Here is an 18524-nt window from a genome sequence, read left to right on the forward strand (position 1 = left end):
GCTGCCATCTTCCACCTTCCTTTTCCACCCTTTTCTTCTCCAACTATTTCCTCAATCTGTCACTCTACTACTTAATGAAAACAAGTGCTGCCAACATTTTTGTCATTGTAAGTTAATTTCCTTCCATATAATATATTTGTCCTCTGTTTTAGAAAGATTGACACTGATGTCTGTATTTTCTTTTTTCGCAGCTTTTTTTTATCCAACCCACCCACCCTCTCATTTGTTGGGATACCCACATGCGCTGGAACCCACATCAGCGTTATCTCCACCCCTTTCCATGCCAACTCTCTAATTGCCAAAAGAATGTCATAAATGAGGTCTTGCCGACTCCTGGATGAACCTGTACCAGTGCTGTTGATAGCTGATACAGAGTCACTGCACACCAACACTTTACAATGAGTAATCTGTGATGCCACTGTAAATACACTCAGAAAATCTGATGTTCTCTTGCATGACCCAATATTCCATCCTTGGACTACAAAAGCTGCTCCTGTAGGACCTGTTTCTGGGTCCTTCGACCCGTCCATAAATAGTAACACATGTTCATGGTACCTCTCTTACATGCTCACTGACCAGGACGCCATTATTATTCTCTGCCTTAAGTTCAAGTAGTGCAAGGCCAACCTTGGTTATCTCTAGCTGCCACAAAGGAACCACAGGCCACAAACTCCTGGACAGAATACTTTGTCTTGCAACAATAATTCCTTTGCTACCACCCCTCCTGACCATTCAAAGCTTGACAATTTTGCCACTTCTCTCTCCCAGCTTGGCTGAATCACTACCTTAACTCGGTGACCACCTCTCTGACCCATCAGGTTTATCCAATAATTAGCTTTAAGTTGCCTTCGACGCAAGCTAAGTGGCATTTCTCCTGTTCCAACCTGCAGCATGCACACTGAAGATGAACACACTGCTCCTGTACATATCCTGAGAGCCTTAACTTAAACTAGATCCAACCAAGACAAAACTGTCTTAGAGGCAGATCCATACACCAAGTTACCATATTCCATTCTCGACCTTATCAGCCATAAAATTTGCTTTAAGGTTGCCATACCTGCTCCCTACTCTGTTTCAGCAAGACACCTCATTATGTTCATCACCTTCTTACATTTGTCAACCACTTTCAGTATATGATCCCTCCATGTAAGTCTTGATTAAAAAACTCCCAAGAACTTAAAACTTGTCACTTTGTCCAAATCCTTACCATACAGCATCAGTTTTATGTTAACTCCAACCTTCTCGTAAAGAACATAGTCTTCTCAACAGAGAACCCAGCCCCACTTCCTTCCCCAATCTTCTTGTGTTACAGCTTCTTGTAACTTTCCCACAATAAATTTAACATTTTCCCCTCTTTTCCATAAATTTCCATCATCTGCAAACAATGATTTACCAATGCCTAAATGAATATTTGAGAAAATATAATTTAACAATATTAAACAGTATAGGACTTATCACACTCCCTTGAGGGGTTGCATTTTCTAACAGACATTTTATTGATATTTCTGATTCTATCTTAACCTGAATGCTTTTCCCCTTCAAGAAGTCCATTACCCAGTTGAACACATTTCCTCCTATTTCTATTTTTCAATTTCAATTTATTTTCATTTATATAGCACCAAATCACAACAAAGTTGCCTCAAGGCGCTTCATGCAAGTAAGGTCTAACCTTACCAACCGCCAGAGCAAGCACACAGGTGACAGTGGTAAGGAAGAACTCCCTCTGATGATTTGAGGAAGAAACCTCAAGCAGACCAGACTCAAAGGGGTGACCCTCTGCTTTGGCCATGCTAGCGACACAAAACAATTCACTAAACAAATATACAGGAAATGTTGCTGGTGCACAGGACAGGAGGGTTTCAGAAACAGACACCACACCCATCTCTGGATGGAGCTGCACCTCAATAGCAGGGTGTAGTGGCTGTGTTACGGCATGCTGTGATATGTTTAACCTCATGTCTTCTATTTTCTTCTCCAAGTCATCAAAGAAATCGTGTGCTCTTTTGTTCTCTTCTTTTAAATGACACATTTCTTCTTCCTTTGTATGTAGAAAGACTGCTCTGGATCAGCGAAATTCAGGCTTAAAAACAGCATCCAGCACGTTGAATAGTTTCTTCTCTTCTTCAAATCCACTTGTTTCTTCTTGCTGCTCTGTGATGTGTTTGTTTCTACCAACTCCAATATCTTGGCATTAGCAGCACTTAGCTGCTGTTTCAACAACCTTCTCAGCTGTTCCACCTTTTCACGCTAATTTCACCTTTTCTTCTTCTTCCGGTTTACTGTCGACCTTTGTGCTTCTGGAGGTCTTCAAAAAACATATTCGAGGATCACCAAGTGAAGTTTGATCTGTTCAGAGAAGAGTCCATCTTGATTAACAGGTCCTCCACCCAGACCATGTCATATGCTTTCTCTACATCTAAAAATATTGCCACCACAGACTCTTTGTGCACTTGATCTTTGCTCATCTCATCTCCTGAGCATAAAGCCCTGGTCCCACCAAATAATGAACACTGAATAATGAGTCACGTAGCATGTTTTTTTGTTGTTGTTGTTTTGTTTTTGTTTTTTTTTTTTGTAATGAGAAGAGGTATTCAACAATCATGGGAGAATAATGGCTCTGAGAGGCTCTTAGAGGCAGAATATTTGGCTAACATCTCTGACCGTGGTGCTAATTTCAAGAAGTTCAAAATTTAGCAACAACAACGTGGGGCAGTTTGTGTACGAGTTACTACGAGGATAAACAAGGATTTTAAAGGAATGTTTGTGATGAGGACGAGGCTGCTAAAAGCCCATTATCTGAGTACCTGGCAGCTACAAGGCTATTTTGGAGAGGCTCAGCCCTGTTGCACACATCAATTCCACCTGCTTTGTGCACTGGACGCTGTATATAAAATAATTATTTTGTAGCGGATTAATCATTTTCTGTCACTGCTTGGGTGTTGAAAACTCCTCTAATTGCTTCTGGAATCACAGAGGACCATTTCATCTGGACCCTTTTTTGTCCCCTCTGTCCTGCTCTATGAAGTGGAGAACATATTTTGGAACAGCTTAAAAGGAAACTATTTTTTATTATAATAGCTTGGTAAAACAGTTGCATGTTCATTCCTTCTTTATAAGCTGCTGTAAAAGTATGTTTATGATAGATTTAACAACTTGTTAATGGATCAGATGAGCACTGCTGTGTGTGCACTGACACAATGACTCGCGCTCAAGACGAGCATTTACGCAGAACGTGAGTGCGCACAAGAGAGATTTTGCAGTCAATAATGGATGGACACAAAGGTAAAAGTTGGATCACGGTGTCAAAATGACTGTGTTTAAAACTGTGGAAGAAATAAAACCAGTGAGAGGAAGCTCAGAGGTGACTGTGCAAGAACTCGTGATCCAGTTCTAGCTGGCCTGGTGCATTTAATGACTCTGGAACACAGGTGAACAGCAGCCTGATGCACGGTGCACACTGGCCGGACTGTGCAGAAGCGTTTTATTTTATTTATATTTTTTTTTTTGGGGACTGCGTTTAAAAAATGTGACAACATCTTGAATGGATACTGTGAATTGAAAACCCACACTTTAAAGGGACCAAGTGTGGGAGGGCTGCAGGTTTGGACCAAACCCATGCCTAAATGTGCACGAACGTCACGTTACATGGAGCTCATATGTGGCCTGACGTGGATCATGTGCTGCGTCACGAGCCATTCGAGGCTGGACGGGGCTCAAATGACAGGTCGGTTGTGGCTCGATGGGACCGAGGTTTTAAGATTGAGTCAGTAGTGCTTCTCCCTTTTCTAAATACACTCTGGTAACGGGCCATCAGTCCCCTTTCCTCAAGTAAGTGCATTATTCTTCCATTAACTAATCTCTGCATTAATTTACCAATATGAGATGTTAAGGCTATTGGTCTACAGTTTAATGGGTTGCTAGCATCTTTCCCTGGTTTCCCGATGGGTGCAATAACTGCCTCCTTCCACCCTGAAGGAATCTTGCCTTCCTCCCACACCTTATTATACAAATTTCTCTTCACTCATATGTGTTAACATGAATGATAATGGACTGCATTGATATAGGGCTTTTCCATCTGCATCAGACACTCAAAGCACTTTACAATTATGCCTCACATTCACACAGACACTCACACACCGATGTCAGGCTGCTGCCATGCAAGGCGCCCAGTACACACTGGGAGCAACTTGGGGATTAAGAACCTTGCCCAAGGGCCCTTAGTGATTTTCCAGTCAGGCTGGGGTTTGAACTGAGGATCCTCTGGTCCGAAGCCCAACGCTTAACCACTAGACCATCACCTCCCCAACACAGAATAACAAACTTTGTTGTGTGGGCCGCTGAAGAGGAGGTACTGCTGGCCCACCACCACCAGAGGGCGCCCTGCCTGGAGTGCGGGCTCCAGGCACCAGAGGGCGCTGCCGCCTCACGGGAGCAGCCTCGGTGACAGCTGTCACCCATCACCTGAGACAGCTGACGGCAATCATCAGTGGGGTATATCAGCAGGACGGCATCTCCACCTCATTACCGAGATATCGTTCTACCTGGAAGGTAATATTCTCAGCTGACTGCTTGACAGTAACCTTTTGTGACTTTTGTGAGTGATAACAGACCTTTTTTCCAACGAGAGGTGGAGGTAGCTTTCCTGCCGTGTGGATTACTGGGTGCAAACGCGCCCACCTTTAATTGTGTTTTTGTTCCTCGCCAGCAGTACCAGGTCCGACACGCGGAGGCAGTGGCCACCTGGGAGTTCGGGACTTGGCGGCTCCAGTATACCCGGGGTCCTGTGGCGGAGGAAGCCGTGTGGTACCGGTCTTACCTTGGAGAGGCGTCTCCTATCTTCGAGACTGCCCACACGACACTTTTGTAAATTGACTGTTGTCCATTTCTGTGATTGGTTGTATTCGTTGTGCACATTCACAACAGTAAAGCGTTGTTATTTGACTTACTCCATTGTCCGTTCATTTGCGCCCCCTGTTGTGGGTCCGTGTTCCTACACTTTCCCAACAAACTTCATCTTTTCCAGGAGATGACCCCCTATATTTAGCAAATGCAGCCTTTAATTCCTCCAGAGTGAATGGTACATTGTACTTGTCTTGATACTTTCCTTTTCTTTGACCAACTTCAAAGAGATTAGAACTGTGCACTCAGAGTTCTCACTATCATTTCTGCTTTTTCTGCATTTGATATTGCCACCTGCTCTCCATCAGAAAGGATCGGGCAGCTCCACTTGCTCCTGTTACCTTCCATCCTCTTGATCATCCCCCATATTTTATCAATAGAAGTGATATTTCCAATGGAGCGACAGTAATCCCTCCAGTATGTCCTTTTTGTTTGCCTTATAGTTCTCCTCACTACTGCCTGAAACTGCTTAGACTCAATCAAATGCTGGTAATTGTGAGTCCTTTTTAGCAATCTAAAAGCTCGATTTCTGTTCTTAATTGTCTCATCACACTTATCATTCCACCAAGGAACAGCTTTCCTCATAGGTGTTCTGTGGTATTGCAGTCACTGCAGCCCAAAGTATACTCACTCTGTCGCAGTTCACGTTCAAATGTCTCAATATCTTCCTCTTGCACTAAGCTGAAGTACGTGTCACTCACTTCCATAAGCTTCCCTCAATTTGCTTTTCGGAAGACACATCTTACGTTACCATCCTCAGCAGTATCCAGCCTCCAGTGGACAGTGATCACTTCCTACGGTCCAGATGACGTGTTGACGTCATCATTTTCAGCACCACGGACAGCATCGTTGAAGGGAGGGGCCTCCTGAAATATTCCTGTTTTCAGATTGGTCGGTTTTGGTGAGCAAGAAATCCTATTCCATACTATTCCCCCCCCCCCCCTTTTTTTTCTGGCTCCTGCACGAGCGGGCACAGCGGAGGGCGTGCGTGTACAGAAAAACCTCACGTCACGTGACCGTCTCGTACTCCCAAACCGAACCCATCGTTTGTTTGAGGACTATACCGATCCGGATTCTGGGTCTTCTAACCTGCTCTCAACGATGCGTTTTAACGCACGCTGATTCCAGAGAATGCGCGTAAAACGACCGGATCGATTCTAGCCGCAATCCGAACCGGACTGAACGGGAGGTAAGGCCGGTGTGTGCATTTTCACTCATTCCAACACAGATATTCGTGTGTTTAAAAATGTGTTCTGCCGGTCGATCGGTGCGTGGATATGGAGTGTGAAGAGGGTTTGACCCGGGTGGAGCGGCACCGTGTCGGCTGAAGGACATCTGATCACGACGTCCGACTGCAGCATCAACGGAGGAGGAGGAGGAGGACACCGTATGGACCGTGATTCAAAAATCCAAACAGCTGCACACAGCTGTAGACGGATGTGGTCACAGATGCCTTTCGTCTCCGATGAGGACTTTGCTTTTGCAAACATACTGTGTGGTTATCACAGCCCGTGCGTCCTGTGCAGGCCTGCAGCTTCTGAATACATTTGGAGGAGGCCACAGTTTCCACCGAGCTCTGATGATGTGACTAAACGTTTTCGCTCCGCATATTAATGTGTTTTATGGCAGTGAACTGACCCGACATGTTGCACGTGTAAATAAATGGACTGTGGTTTTACGCACAGCTCATCACGACTCTGTTCTTTACAGTTTGGTTTTCAAGGCAGCCGAGATTCGAGCCTGCGTCTGTTTGCAAGTACAGGAATATACCGAGTGGTCGCAATGGCAGGTAAGCTTTCAGCAGGGCAAGAGCTGAGCTTTGCCTTTATACAAGTGGTGTCAAACTGGCGGCCCAAGGGCTGGACATGACATGCAAACCAGAATATTAGGGTTGTTGGTGTGAGTGTTTATCGGTGTTGCCTCATATCTGGACTGGATATTCTGTTCTGGCATTTTCGGGTTTTGAATGCACACTTGTTCCAACATGGGCCCACATGTCTACCACATACCACCCATATCACACACTCTTCTCAAAATTATTGTTCCAGCATTGACTGATGGAGCTGTTATCAAGTGCTAATTCAATCAGGTGTACTGTAACCAACGGCTGCCCAATTTGTGGCCCATGTTTGGCCCACTTCCCTTTATTTTGTCTCACAATAGCAATTGACAAGCTCTTTGGGCATTAATACATTACAAAACATTAGTTCTCAGTAAAGTTCTCAGTTCTACGTTCGCACCAGCACCGAGGATGGTGTGAACCAGGCAAGGAAATAGCTGTTCAGCAACAAAGGCAGTGCTATTGGTGGTCTGTCTCCTACACAGGCTGCACTCATCCAACACACCAACAGAGCTGCCTACCAGGCTGGTCACTGTTGGGCCCAAATGATGACCCCTGCTCCAAAGCTTCTGTCACCAAGTGAATGGGGCTGGAACAAGAAGCCTGGTGGTGGTTGGAGTATAACCTGGATGACCTTACCAGAAGCATCAGAAGCTTGCAGGGAACTCTTGCAATGTGGCTGCAAGAACGGCTGCAGAGGAAGCTGCAAATACCAGAAGGCAGCTCTTCAGTGTACAGCTCTTTGTCATTGCGGTGGACAGTGCTCCAAGTGACACGGCTCACAGAGAACAGTTCATTACTGTTTGGACACAACCCCAATTCCAGTGAAGTTGGGACATTGTGTAAAATGTAAATAAAAACAGAATACAATGATTTGCAAATCATCTTCAACCTATATTCAATTGTTGAAGCTTTGTAGGTGGAATTCTTTCCCATTCTTGCTTGATGTATGACTTCAGTTGTTCAATAGTCCGGGGTCTCCGTTGTCGTATTTTGGGCTTCATAATGCGCCACACATTTTCAATGGGCAACAGGTCTGGACTGTAGGCAGGCCAGTCTAGTAGCCGCACTCTTTTACTATGAAGCCACACTGTTGTAACACGTGCAGAATGTGGCTTGGCATTGTCTAATAAGCAGGGACGTCCCTGAAAAAGACATTGGTTGGATGGCAGCATGTGTTGCTCCAAAACCTGGATATACCTTTCAGCATTGATGGTGCCATCACAGATGTGTAAGTTGCGCATGCCATGGGCACTGTCATACCCCCATACAATCACACTTGCTGGCCTTTGAACTTTGCGCTGGTAACAATCTGGATGGTCTTTTTCCTCTTTTGTCCAGAGGACACAACGTCCATGATTTCCACAAACAATTTGAAATGTGGACTCCTCAGACCACAGCACACTTTTCCACGTTGCATCTGTCCATTTCAAATGAGCTCGGGCCCAGAGAGGACGGCGGCGTTTCTGGATGTTGTTGATGTATGGCTTTCGCTTTGCATGGTAGAGTTTAACTTGCACTTGTAGATGTACTGACGAACTGTGTTAACTGACAATGGTTTTCTGAAGTTTTCCTGAGCAAACGCGGTAAGATCCTTTACACAATTATGTCGGTTTTTAATGCAGTGTCGCCTGAGGGATCGAAGGTCACTGGCATTCAGTGTTGGTTTTTGGCCTTGCCGCTTACGTGTAGAAAGGTCTGCAGATTCTCTGAATCTTCTGATTATATTATGGACTGTAAATGATGGAATCCCTAAATTGCTTGCAATTGAACTTTGAGAAACATTGTTCTTAAATTGTTGGACTATTTTTCACACAGTTGTTCACAAAGTGAACAACTTTGTGAACAACAACACTAGACAGCAGCCTGTCTAGTGGATTTTTATTTTATTTTAGCACTGTTGTCGTGCGTTACCTGTGCTGCTCCACAGCCTGTCTAGTGTCGGATTCCCTGTTTGGGAATCCGCTAGCTTAGCGTAGCTACTAGCTCTTAGCCGTTTTAGCATGGCGGCTTCTCCTGTCTCTCCCGTACTTTTCTGCTCTGGGTGTGAAATGTTTAGTTATTCCTCGGCCTCTTTTAGCAGTAACGGTACATGTAATAAGTGCAGCTTATTCGTAGCTTTGGAGGCCAGGCTGGGCGAATTGGAGGCTCGGCTCCGCACCGTGGAAAATTCTACAGCTAGCCAGGCCCCTGTAGTCGGTGCGGACCAAGGTAGCTTAGCCGCCGTTAGTTCCCCCCTGGCAGACCCCGTGCAGTCGGGAAGGCAGGCTGACTGGGTGACTGTGAGGAGGAAGCGTAGCCCTAAACAGAAGCCCCGTGTACACCGTCAACCCGTTCACATCTCTAACCGTTTTTCCCCACTCGACGATACACTCGCCGAGGATCAAACTCTGGTTATTGGCGACTCTGTTTTGAGAAATGTGAAGTTAGCGACACCAGCAACCATTGTCAATTGTCTTCCGGTGGCCAGAGCAGGCGACATTGAAGGAAATTTGAAACTGCTGGCTAAGGCTAAGCGTAAATTTGGTAAGATTGTAATTCACGTCGGCAGTAATGACACTCGGTTACGCCAATCGGAGGTCACTAAAATTAACATTAAATCGGTGTGTAACTTTGCAAAAACAATGTCGGACTCTGTTGTTTTCTCTGGGCCCCTCCCCAATCAGACCGGGAGTGACATGTTTAGCCGCATGTTCTCCTTGAATTGCTGGCTGTCTGAGTGGTGTCCAAAAAATGAGGTGGGCTTCATTGATAATTGGCAAAGCTTCTGGGGAAAACCTGGTCTTGTTAGGAGAGACGGCATCCATCCCACTTTAGAGGGAGCAGCTCTCATTTCTAGAAATCTGGCCAATTTTTTGGGATCCTCCAAACTGTGACTGTCTAGCGTTGGGACCAGGAGGCAGAGCTGTGGTCTTATACACCTCTCTGCAGCTTCTCTCCCCCTGCCATCCCCCTATTACCCCATCCCCGTAGAGACGGTGCCTGCTCCCAGACCACCAATAACTAGCAAAAATCTATTTAAGCATAAAAATTCAAAAAGAAAAAATAATATAGCACCTTCAACTGCACCACAGACTAAAACAGTTAAATGTGGTCTATTAAACATTAGGTCTCTTTCTTCTAAGTCCCTGTTGGTAAATGATATAATAATTGATCAACGTATTGATTTATTCTGCCTAACAGAAACTTGGTTACAGCAGGATGAATATGTTAGTTTATATGAGTCAACACCCCCGAGTCACACTAACTGTCAGAATGCTCATAGCACGGGCCGGGGCGGAGGATTAGCAGCAATCTTCCATTCCAGCTTATTAATTAATCAAAAACCTAGACAGAGCTTTAATTCATTTGAAAGCTTGTCTCTTAGTCTTGTCCATCCAAATTGGAAGTCCCAAAAACCAGTTTTATTTGTTATTATCTATCGTCCACCTGGTCGTTACTGTGAGTTTCTCTGTGAATTTTCAGACCTTTTGTCTGACTTAGTGCTTAGCTCAGATAAGATAATTATAGTGGGCGATTTTAACATCCACACAGATGCTGAAAATGACAGCCTCAACACTGCATTTAATCTATTATTAGACTCTATCGGCTTTGCTCAAAAAGTAAATGAGTCCACCCACCACTTTAATCATATTTTAGATCTTGTTCTGACTTATGGTATGGAAATAGAAGACTTAACAGTATTCCCTGAAAACTCCCTTTTGTCTGATCATTTTTTAATAACATTTACATTTACCCTGATGGACTACCCTGCAGTGGGGAATAAGTTTCATTACACTAGAAGTCTTTCAGAAAGCGCTGTAACTAGGTTTAAGGATATGATTCCTTCTTTATGTTCTCTAATGTCATATACCAACACAGAGCAGAGTAGCTACCTAAACTCTGTAAGGGAGTTAGAGTATCTTGTCAATAGCTTTACATCCTCATTGAAGACAACTTTGGATGCTGTAGCTCCTCTGAAAAAGAGAGCTTTAAATCAGAAGTGTCTGACTCCGTGGTATAACTCACAAACTCGTAGCTTAAAGCAGATAACCCGTAAGTTGGAGAGGAAATGGCGTCTCACTAATTTAGAAGATCTTCACTTAGCCTGGAAAAAGAGTTTGTTGCTCTATAAGAAAGCCCTTCGTGAAGCTAGGACATCTTTCTACTCATCACTAATTGAAGAAAATAAGAACAACCCCAGGTTTCTTTTCAGCACTGTAGCCAGGCTGACAAAGAGTCAGAGCTCTATTGAGCTGAGTATTCCATTAACTTTAACTAGTAATGACTTCATGACTTTCTTTGCTAACAAAATTTTGACTATTAGAGAAAAAATTACTCATAACCATCCCAAAGATGTATCGTTATCTTTGGCTGCTTTCAGTGATGCCGGTATTTGGTTAGACTCTTTCTCTCCGATTGTTCTGTCTGAGTTATTTTCATTAGTTACTGACCACAACGATGAATATATTGGTCAAAATGTAAGAACATTGCCCTAATATATTGCATGTTTGTTGCGGTGGCGCTTACACACTAATCTCGTAACCAAAATTCACACATCTCACAAAGGCAGCAAGCATCAGCTCGAGGAGCTGGAGCAGCAGGTCAAGCCAGAACAAATGCATGAATAAGATTATTAAAATTATTTTCCATGTGTAGTTTTATTTCTTCAAAAATTCTAAACCCTGACTCCAGTAAATAAAAGTCCTACCACATATGTTCCATCCATCTACCAAATCAGTCAGTTCTAATTAGTTCAACTCTTCAGACACTAGATGAGCTGAAATGACCAAAATCACCTGTTTAGGTGCAGAGGTACAAATAATACATGGTTGGACTTTTACTGACTGAAGGTGGGTTACCCACCTCTGCCTTTTTGGGAACATGTAATATTAAAATTTCAGTGCTTTACGTCTGTTTTCTGTGACAGCAATTTAGGGCCACAATTAGTTTTTTTTTTTTTTTTTTTTTTAGACTTCGAGAATAAAGTTAGAATTTTATGAGAAAAAACTCGTAATATTACGATAATAAAGTCATAATATTACAAGAATAAAGTTGTATTTATACGAGAACCGACAACTGCCAGTGTCATGCCAAAGTAGTTATCCCTGCCAGGAATAGTATACAACCCTACAACACCAGTTCCAGCCATCTCCTCCTCCATGAAAGAGGTGATTTCCTCCAAGTCCGTGTGGTTCCTCCTCCAGAATAGACACATTTTCTTGCATATTCTTTTCAAAGTTATGATACTAATGATAATGTAGTGCAGATGGGCCAAAAGATGAAGTATTTCCTTATTTGTAAAACCTATACTGAAGTACAACTTAAAGCGCTCCACAGATCTTATTTTGAGATGCAGAGTTTTTCTCTCATAAAATTACTGCTAAATTGTAAAAATTACAAGTTTATTCTCATATTATGACTTTATTTTCCCAATATTACAAGTTTTTTTCTCAGAAAATGACTACTTTATTCTCATATTACAAATTTATTCTCATAATATTATGACTTTATTTTCCCAATATTACGAGTTTTTCTCAGAAAATGACTACTTTATTCTCATAATATTACAAATGTATTTGTGTATTTGTATTTAAGTTTTTTCTCATAATATTATGAGTTTTTTTCTTCATAAAAATACGACTTTATTCTCGAAGTTTAAAAAAAAAAAAACCTCAATGCGGCCCAAGTAACGGCGTCATAGTTTTCAGGGTTTTGGAGCCAACCCCCCAGTTCATAAAATAAAAGTTAAAGGTGATTAATTGCTTCAGCTAAATATTTTAGCACTTTATTGGCTTAGCATTATCACAGTTAACTTTTCAGCTAGCGGTTATCGGAGCTAACGTTTAGGTTTGTTGTTCCCACCAGTGACTATAAAGCACTAATATCGTTACACAAATATCTCGATTCCTGCAGCTGTTTTGACTTGTGGCTTTGTATCGTAGAAAACAACTTCCCTCCTCTGCCTCGATTCATTCCCCTCCAGCCATGTTTTTACCAAGACTTCAACGAGATCCCAGACCAGCGGCGGACCATGTGCAAGAGGCTGTATTACTTATGGATCTGTGAGTTCACTTTTAACAATAAGTCTGCACCACAGTCACCCGTTGCTACATTTTTATGACAGCTTGACATCATGAAACTTGATACAAACCATAAACTATCTGCAGCTTTCATTTCGTCATGGTATCACTCTGTTTTACCCAAAATATTATGAGACACCCAAGCAAAGCTGTGAGACCAGATTTCCTGGTTTCAAAGACTGACAACAAACTGGAGCTTCTGCATTTCTTAATCACCTTGTAAATAGTGTCCAAGTCTGTCACTCTTGGCAGCACTTTATTAATTCTGAATAAGCGCCGCAACCTTCAGCGCAAGTGTTTTGTGAGTGTACAATTTTGAGATTGTAGGAACCTTGAATCTCTTGATCTACGCTCCCTTGGATCTTGTGATAGCAGTCTGTTTTTGTGATGTTCATGTGTGATATTTTGTCGTTATATTTGAAAACAAATACAAGTCTTGTGAAGATATTTTACTTTGTGCATATTTGTTAGTCATTATAGAGTAGATGCTTTGTAGTAGGGGATTTCTCTGGTAGAATAAAACACTAGTGGAATATTAATGCCAGGAGGACAAGATTATCCAACCTTCTACTTGGGAAAAATAACATCAGGTGTGCCTGGAAGTTGAAATTCCATGTCAGGAGCAGAGGTGAGTAATCCCGGCTTCAGTCAGTAAAAGTCCTTCCACATATTTGTTCCATTGACTCACTAATCCAGCTAATTCTAATTAGTTCAACTCTTCGGGCAGGTAGACGAGCTAATCATTGTAATCACCTGTTTTAGTTGCACAGGTAGAAACAATATATGGTAGAACTTTTACTCGTTGAAGTCAGGTTACCCAGACAGGAGCTTGGATAGATTCTGCCAACCTGAGTATACATGAATGTACACAAAGTGAATGGCAAGAAGGTAGGTCATATAGAGCAGGTAGGTGAGTGGTGAGCCAGTATCCTGCTCATGCTACCTGTCTGTGTACTTGGACAAGACCTTTAATCTGTACTGTCTTAGTCCACCCAGCTATAAATGGGTATTGTCCTTGGCTGGGGAAGTAACCTTCATTGGACTGGCATACTGTCTAGGGGGATTTGTAGACTCTCATCTGCTTCATGATACGGAATCCTGAGATAAGCACCAGTGGGCCTCAGGTCCTACATACGACTTATATCTTCTTGGATAGGTTAGCATGCATTTGCACTGGTGCTGTACACTGCTGCATCGACCATACAACAAGACCAACGTGGTGTCAGCCACTTGGGCAGACAACCAGTCTAACTCCACCGCTCACAAGTACCCATCTATCTGCTGCAGCAAGGTTAAGCATGGATGTCCCCTTAGTGATCTCCAGCTGCTGGGATGCTCACTGTGGGGCACTTGCATGCTGGATCATGCCTACAGAAATGCACTACATGGTCAAAATGCCATAGTTTAGTGGTTCTCAACCCTGGTCTTCAAGTACTACCTAGCCTACACATTTACCATCTCTCCCTGTACTGCCAAAACCTGATTAGCTCCTTCAAATGTCTGTTAGCACTTGACTGGCTGAGCACATCTGAAGCACTTAAGCAGGTTTTGATAGAGCAGAGAGAGATGGTAAATGTGTAGGCTAGGTGGTACTTGAGGACCAGGGTTGAAAACAACTGTTGTAGTTGACATTCCCTCACAATGCAAGTGATACTCTTCATCTGAGTCTCCCTAAGAAACCACTCATTTGACAAAAAAGTCATTCCAGTGGTACCCAAGGATCCTCTGAAGACACAAAGTACCAAAGACATCCAGTCATCACCTTAAGTCACTGGTTAGCATCCAAATCTCACAACCATACAATAAGGCAGACAGCACTAGGACCCTAAAGACTTGGACCTTAACTCTTCTGTAAAGGTATTGGCATCACCAAACTCTAGTGCTTATGGAGATAAGAGCTTCCCAGGTGTCTCTTGATCTCAAAGGCTGAGGACTGTGTGACATGAATGTCACGGCTGAGATAAGTGTCAGTGAAACCTTTTGTTACTCCCACACTCTGTGGGAGGAACGCTGCTGCTGCCTTCCATTGGAAAGTAGGAAAACAGGATTGGGAAAAATTGTTTGGAACCTCATCTCTGGATAAGATCAGTCCAAAGGGAGAACATCAGTGGTCTTGTTTTTGGAGGGTGGCCGCTGCTGTGGTACTGAGGCAGTGATTCTATGATGACTACTACAGTGTACTGTATGTTCAGTAATTTGCACCTCCAGTACACAGTGCAGTGTTACACAGAGCATAATATTCTGTCATTCACTCGTTACTGAGATTCATCAGCCCCGCTGAATTTTTAGTGATATTATTGACTATGGAGGTTTTCATGTTCATTTTTTCTTTAACATTCTTGTTGATTTCTGTGATGTCAACAGTGAACAGTGCCACGCTGGCCGTTAATCTGATCGGCTGTCTGGCATGGATGTGTGGTGGGGGTGGGGCTACCAACTTTGGCATGGCCATCCTTTGGCTGATCCTCTTCACACCCTGCTCCTATGTGTGTTGGTTCAGGCCCATCTACAAGGCCTTAAAGTAAGCTATTTACACTTTACACAAATGTTCCTGTTGTTCTGCTGAATTAGATCAGGGTATCATTTCATGAACGCATCATAATCACCTTTATCCAGTTGTAACTGGATTGTGTTTTTGGAGAAATGTCTCATGTCAAGTCATTATTCGCTCTGTGCAGGACAGACAGCTCTTTCAACTTCATGGCTTTCTTCTTCGTCTTCATGGCCCAGGTTGTGATCAGTATTATCCAGACAGTGGGTATTCCAGGCTGGGGAGTGTGGTAAGAGTACTGAGCAGATTATCACTGACCACAGATGTCCAACATGTTCAACAAATATTTAATATGAATCGTATGAAGAACAGTTATTTAACATGCGGAAATATTCTCACTAAATATTGGGTTTGAGGACATTTTGGGCCTTGGGGGTTTTACATCATGCACTTTAACAAAGTGATTCTTTATAGACTTGAACCTATATAGTATTATCCCATTGGAGCTACAATGATGAAGATTTTCCAGAAATTATTGGATTTCCTCTTTGTGTTAACCTTAGTTTATTATGGACATTATGTCAACAATATGCCTTGACTTTTGATGGTCCATATTAAAGAAAATGCTAACCACAATTAGTTAGTGTCACTTGTAGGAAACTCATTAATTTCTGAACTCCAGCTTGGAAAACTCAAAGAAAATGCCACCAAGTGGGATTTCTTATTTGTTATCTTGGGAAAGGTTTCTCTACCCAAATTTTTGCATTTGATATCATTTCCCAAATTATGTTATTTTTTAAAAGTCAGAGGTGTACAGTGTGAAGAGAAGAGGGGCCAGCACCATGCCCTGGGGTGCTCCGGTGCTGCTGATCACAGTGTCAGATGGTGTCCCTCAGCCTGACATACTGCAGGCTGTTGGTGAGGTAGCTGGAGATCCAAGTGACTGGACATGTTCACATCTACTTTAGACAAGATGGGGTCTGAGCCCTTAGATGGGCAAGTTGGAACCAAGGCTTTAAAAGGCCAGCAGGACATAACTGTGAATTCAGTATTCAAAAAAGATGTACATTGTGAGAACTGTGTGACGATACTAACTGTGGTTCCTTTCAGCGGCTGGCTGGCTACAATCACCTTCTTCAGCACCAATGTCGGCTCAGCAGTGGTCATGCTGATTCCCACCATCATGTTCACTGCAGTGGCCGTGCTGTCATTCATCGCACTCTCAAAGGTGGCGCAAACATTTCTTCACTGATTAAAAATGTTCTGAATTGCTCAAATTGTGTTGTGAAGGTGTAGGAACACGGACCCACAACAGGGGGCGTTAAATGAACGGGCAATGGATAAGCCAAACAGTAACAATTTAATGTTATAGTGCACAACGAAATACAGACAATCACAGTTTAGGTACCACTGAATTACAGATTTGAGTGACGTGTGGGCAGGCTTGAGGAGAAGAGACATCCGTCCTGAGCCGAGCCGGATCCCACACGGCCTTCACTGCCAACGGATCTGAAGAACACCGGAGCCGCCAAGTCCTGGGTCCCCAGGTGGTCACCGTCTCCAGCTGTCAGACCTGGTACTGCTGGCAGAGAACAGAAAAACTATTGATGAGTGTGAGTTCGCACACTCAGTAATCCCACAGTCTGTATTCTTTTGGGAGGGAGCACCTCCACCTCCAATCACACACTCGTGCAGCTCCTGTCTAACCACTTATCTGGATGGAGTGTGGAGCGAAGCCGTCGCTGATCACACCTAACGCGAATCCAATGGATAAGGAACACCACAGGAATATGGCTGCAAAGAGTCCAGACTATAATGCAGTTTCACGTTCAGCAGAGAAATTACCTCTTCTGATAGCTGATTTCTCGGCGGGGAGGTGGAGTTGCAGTCCGGCCTTTATGGTGGTGGTGATGTGATGTGGATGAGTGACAGCTGGTGCTGATAAGGAGTGACAGCTGTCACTCCCAGTTGCTATGACGCCCTCTCATGCTTGAAGCCCGCACTTCAAGCAGGGTGCCATCTGGTGGTGGTGGGCCAGCAGTACCTCCTCTTCAGCGGCCCACACAACAAATTGGGCCTTAATCAAAATAGAAAATAACTCTTTCTGACGCCTCTCTTTTTTCTTTTCTTTTTTTTTTTTTTGCAGGTTCATAACTTCTACCGCGGCAGTGGCGGTAGTCTGGGTAAGGCCCAGGAGGAGTGGGCCACTGGGGCCTGGAAGAACCCTCATGTCCAGCAGGCAGCTCAACAGGCAGCTGTGGGAGCCACACAGGGAGCCATGCAGCAGAACCAGTACTCAGCGGCACCCACCTACAACTACGATGACCCAATGTAGGACACAGAGCCCAGGGGGATGCTAATAATGGATCAATCAAGAACACAATTCGCAGTCGAGTGTCCTTCACTGAAACACTGAAATCAAAACGAACCATGTGACGAAAAGGTATTGTTTTGACAGTAAAGTAGTTTTACTGAATCTTGACACTTTAAAGTTAAGCATTTAGGTCCATTAACATTTAAACTAACAGTCACTTAAACCATCTTATTGATTCTGTTACTTTCTTACAATGCACATAGTTATGTCGCTGGTCAGTGTGTGTGTGCTGCTTCCCACCAGATATGTAAAATAGAACTTAAACCAACCCTGTAAGTGTCAGGTGGGATCATCTGTGTTCCAAACACATCTCCAGCTTTGTGTCACATCTTATAACAATCCATTAACGTGTGGGTGTGTGGTGTGTGTTTGTTTTTACAGTACTCTATTGTACTGTCAGTATTTTATTTTTGTCTGTCCTGACATTGTATCAGTAAACAGACCAATGTGATTACTTAAAACTACAGTACATGCCTGTAACACTGGTCTACAGCCAAATTGCTTCCCAAATAAATACAGTCAAGCTTTACTCATTTTTGGCCACTAAGAATGAAAATGATGTTTGAAATTGTTGATTGGTTCTAGTTTTTAAGATGGTACTACTAAGGGTTAATATAAAACCCTTTTTGCTGATTTTTAAAGTGTTACAGAAAGAGAACATGTGAAATATTATTATATAAACAATCAGAGACACATGATTTATCATGAAAACTCTACTATCAACACAATCTAATTATGTAGATGTAAAATGTAATAATAAATAGCACATTTTATTTCTCAAGCAGACAACTTCTAAGAATTTTGTGGACCAGTGTTGGCAGACGAGCCTTACGTGCACAACGTCATGTAACCTTTCAT

General features: G+C 43.1%; 1 protein-coding gene across 1 annotated transcript; it reads left to right on the top strand.

Annotated features, from left to right (window-relative positions):
- The first annotated feature begins 5885 nt into the window (after positions 1 to 5885).
- scamp5a (secretory carrier membrane protein 5a) lies at positions 5886 to 17850 on the top strand. The gene is made up of 7 exons (XM_034176243.1): positions 5886 to 6088; positions 6610 to 6688; positions 12664 to 12783; positions 15166 to 15322; positions 15480 to 15581; positions 16403 to 16520; positions 17439 to 17850. Exons 2-7 carry the CDS (start codon positions 6682 to 6684, stop codon positions 17625 to 17627), a joined length of 693 nt encoding a protein of 230 aa, XP_034032134.1. The 5' UTR covers positions 5886 to 6088; positions 6610 to 6681; the 3' UTR covers positions 17628 to 17850.
- The last annotated feature ends 674 nt before the right edge of the window (positions 17851 to 18524 follow it).

This window comes from Thalassophryne amazonica, chromosome 8, assembly GCF_902500255.1.
Source record: "Thalassophryne amazonica chromosome 8, fThaAma1.1, whole genome shotgun sequence".
Classification (NCBI taxonomy): Eukaryota; Metazoa; Chordata; class Actinopteri; order Batrachoidiformes; family Batrachoididae; genus Thalassophryne; species Thalassophryne amazonica.

Excerpts from the sequence above, each read along its gene's own strand:
- scamp5a (XM_034176243.1), top strand. Across the intron at positions 12,784-15,165 it reads GCTGTATTACTTATGGATCT|TGAACAGTGCCACGCTGGCC; the intron begins GTGAGTTCACTT and ends TGATGTCAACAG. Across the intron at positions 15,582-16,402 it reads ATTCCAGGCTGGGGAGTGTG|CGGCTGGCTGGCTACAATCA; the intron begins GTAAGAGTACTG and ends GGTTCCTTTCAG.